The sequence below is a fragment of the Solanum verrucosum genome, unplaced genomic scaffold (genome assembly GCF_900185275.1).
Source record: "Solanum verrucosum unplaced genomic scaffold, falcon-dt-bn FXZP01000060.1, whole genome shotgun sequence".
Lineage (NCBI taxonomy): Eukaryota > Viridiplantae > Streptophyta > Magnoliopsida > Solanales > Solanaceae > Solanum > Solanum verrucosum.
Genome location: NW_026020129.1, coordinates 8,445,958 through 8,449,635, shown reverse-complemented (window position 1 = coordinate 8,449,635; position 3,678 = coordinate 8,445,958). Strand labels below are relative to the sequence as shown.

The following is a 3,678-nucleotide window of genomic DNA, read 5'->3' as shown; positions in this document are numbered from 1 at the left end:
TTCCGAAATTATTTTTCTGGGATAGTATTTATTGAAACCTCACATGAAATCTAAAATTTTTGTCTATCAACTTCTATAAAGGATACTAAAAACTTATCCCAAAATTATTTTTCTTGAGATAGGGTTTATTGATACCTCACATGAAATCTTAAAGTTCTCTCTATGAACTTCAAATCCTTTTTTTTAGGAAAAAGGAAGAAATATGAATTAATGACACACATGATTGACTTCTAGATATAAACCCAAAACCTTGACTTCCACTTGAGTCTCGAGCCTATACCTCAAGGGAACCAATATCCAATTAATCCTGACCTAATGTCAACTCGAAAATCAACTATAATCCGAACCTTAGACGCGAAATTTGATATTCAATAGAGCATCCTCCGTTCCTGTGGGCTTTTGAGGAGCGGGAGAAATGGTTGGAATTCTATGAAAGGGTCTCGGGAGCCAGGATGCATGCCACATTCTTTGATATGATCAACTCAATAGATATGACTAAACAAATATCAAGTAACCCTGTCGAAGATTCACCTAGCATTCAACCACTTTATTCCAAGTGGTGGTTCGATTCAATATTCGATGCACTCTATTAAAAAAACTCTACGCAGCATGTCCATTTTAAAATTAGAGTTTGACATTATGAAATGATTGAGCAATTGGAAGCAAAATATATACTTAAATAAAAACTATATTCTACTTTTCATACACATCCATCCTGTTCTCCCCATAACCACCTTCAATCATCTAAAAAAAAAAAATTAACTTCCAAACCCGAACTTAATTTTGGTTTAGCAGCTCAAAACCGCTGGATTTTATCAGCCTTAACTACAGGATTCGCCTTACAAATCTCTTTTTTCCCCTTAGTTTTAAAATCAAAGGTACAATCATGTTTCTCCGGGTATCTATGGGTCCCACAAAAGGTACTACCACATCTGCACTTAAATCCCACAACTCCCACCTTCTTCCTACAGCTCAAACACCGATTCGGCTGACTCCCGGCGATCTCCACCGCCACCGCCGTCTCAACAACCGGCTTCTCCGCAGCCGCCACTGTCGCCGACGAACAGAAATCAACTTTCCCGATCGATTCAACTTGAGGTCTAGATATAACAAGTTTATCCATCGCTACTTTAGCCATCGCAGCATGATCTTCCTTCATCTTAAAGTCTCGGTGACACTTTGAACAAAGTCCATTCGTCGCCGCCGCACCGAAAAATCCGCAACCGTTTGAACAGAGAATCTGATCCGCCGGCGAGAAGCTTGTTCCATCATTAAATTTGTTGCCTTCAGATCCCATAATTTTCTTCTGATTGAAAAAATTGAACAGCCACAATCGTATTGGAAAAAAAAAAAAAGTAGACTATGAAAAACGCAATGTAAGAGGTGAATGTATATATAGAGAGTTTCATGACGGTCAGGGTGTGTTTTAATGACAGTTTTACCCTCGAGACGTGGTCAGATGAAGGTAATGTTAAGGGTATAATTGGTAATAAAGGACACGGGATAAGCCCGGTGCACACGTCCTGTTTCTGGTCACAAAAGGAGAACTAGTTGTAATTGGAAAAGAAGGCGAAATTTCTGAATGTGTTGTGAAAAGACGGTAATACCCTTAGATGCGCGTATGAATAATTCCGAAAAGGAAGTAGAGGACTTGACTTTCTTTTTTGGACTTAAAAATGAAGGACTGAATAGTCATTAACGAGTGAGAAGAAAACGAACCCGTGGGCCTTCTAGAAGAATCCTGGATAGATGATTCTACCAGCTTCTGGAACTTTACATAATTTTATTTTAATACATTTTCCTTATTAACACGTCTAAAAAAGGAATATATTTTTTAATAAATATTTCATGACGCTATTAATATTTTTTTAAAAAAGAAAACACGTTTGTTATGTGCAGTGTTTTAGGTAAGTAATTAGACATTTTTTGGACTTGAAGAGGGCATCATATAAGTGACAAAATATAAATCAATGCTTGTACTTCTTTACTGTGCTTATCTAACTCAAAAGGAAAACTGTATTGGATCTTTACAAACAATATATGTAAGTGCCGGCAAATATTTAATTCGACTTTAATGTATATAATACGTATTTCCTCTATTCTAAATTTAGAGAAAAAAAAAAACTAAATTTAGAGAAGTGGTTCGAGTCCAATTTATGTGAAAGTTAAAATTACTAATACATTTTTTTAATACTTTTTTCCGTTTTAAAAAGAACAATCTATTTTTCAAAAAAATTAAATCATTCTTTTTTTTTTTTAACGAAGAAAGTATGTAAATTTGGGCATGCTCACAAAAAAATTAAGAAATGATTATGAGTGGGTGCCCTTGGGCATGGCCGCCCGTACTTGGCGGCTCAGCAAGCGCTTCCCTATTAGTCCGAATTTTGGTTTAGAAGCAATGAAACACATTTTTTTCATACTAGATTGAATTACTGTTGCAATAAAAAGGGATAAGAGTATGAAAAATATCTCAATTTTAATTGAATTTGTTGTTGCGATACTAAACTTTCATGAAGACCTATTACCTCCCTAGACTATTTAATGCCGTATTTTTTACCCACTGAACTATTTAATAGTGTATTTTAAAGGTTTATATGTGCTCACGTGGGCACATTACTATTTATAATTTTGCATTATTTTTAATGTTCACGTGGGCAAATATATGTGTTTAAAATATGGTATTAAATAATCTAGGGAGGTAATAAGTTCTCATGAAAGTTTAGTATCGCAACAGCAATCCGACCAAAGTTGAAATATATTTCATACCCTTATTCCAAAAATGTACGTATAAGAAACTTGTAAAGCCAAAAGTAAAGAGATTCACCTGTATTTTGAACTTGTAACAATAATTTTATTATTGTTAGGTTAAAAAGAGGGTGGATTTGCTTGTTTTGTACGGCAAGAGGTTTTGGTATTTGGCTAACTGTTGCCGCACACCGTAAAGTAAGGACCGCTGATTTTCCATTCAGTACAAAAGTTGATTTGTCTTTGTCACCGTACGATCACCCTAAACTGAAATCATAGATATGTTGACAGAGCAAAATCACAATATTAAAAAAAAATTATGATCCCATAGTGTTTTTCTTTTTAGTTTACACGTGTTGGATTAATTAGGAGTGTACATAGTGAAACTCCACAAAGTGATGTGGGAAAGGATAAAGTGCGTGTATTGTTTTCAAAAAAAAACTTCGATTCAAATGAAGCAAATCAAAGTAACAGTAGAAAGCCAAAACGTTAAACATCATAGCAAAGTAATAATCTAAGCTTTACCAATTGAGATGCTAGTTAGTCTTTACGGTTGGGCCCAAAATTTAACAAAATAGCCAAACTTAGCAGTGACTAAAATTTACAGTTATAGACTAAAAAATTGGGCTAGTTAAGTGTCTTTGGGCCTAGCTTAAACTGCCTTGGTAGAATATCATTCTGTATGGAGAGCTAGAAAACTTTCACAAAAATAAAACAAAATTATAACTCACATAAATTATACTTTCTTGCCACATTTCATTTTTAAATTTTATTAATTATATGCTAAATATATTTTCTGTTATTTTGTTTTACTATAATTTCCTTTTTTTCAAAGTCACATTTTCTTTTTGGCAGTTTACTTTGGAATCCAAATAGACGATTAACTATATATTGTTATTTAAGCAGCAATGGCCGCATATTTCGTTTAAATTA

The 3,678-nt window shown here is 34.0% G+C and overlaps 1 protein-coding gene across 1 annotated transcript; it reads right to left on the bottom strand.

Moving 5' to 3' along the window:
• Positions 1 to 656: 656 nt before the first annotated feature.
• Positions 657 to 1,336, bottom strand: LOC125826174 (zinc finger A20 and AN1 domain-containing stress-associated protein 1). Its single transcript, XM_049505492.1, has one exon. The coding sequence runs from the start codon at positions 1,295 to 1,297 to the stop codon at positions 797 to 799; it is 501 nt and encodes a 166-aa protein (XP_049361449.1). The 5' UTR covers positions 1,298 to 1,336; the 3' UTR covers positions 657 to 796.
• Between the last annotated feature and the right edge of the window lie 2,342 nt (positions 1,337 to 3,678).

Bases quoted from the DNA above. Each gene is read 5' to 3' on its own strand.
- LOC125826174 (XM_049505492.1), bottom strand. From the start codon at position 1,297: ATGGGATCTGAAGGCAACAAATTTAATGATGGAACAAGCTTCTCGCCG.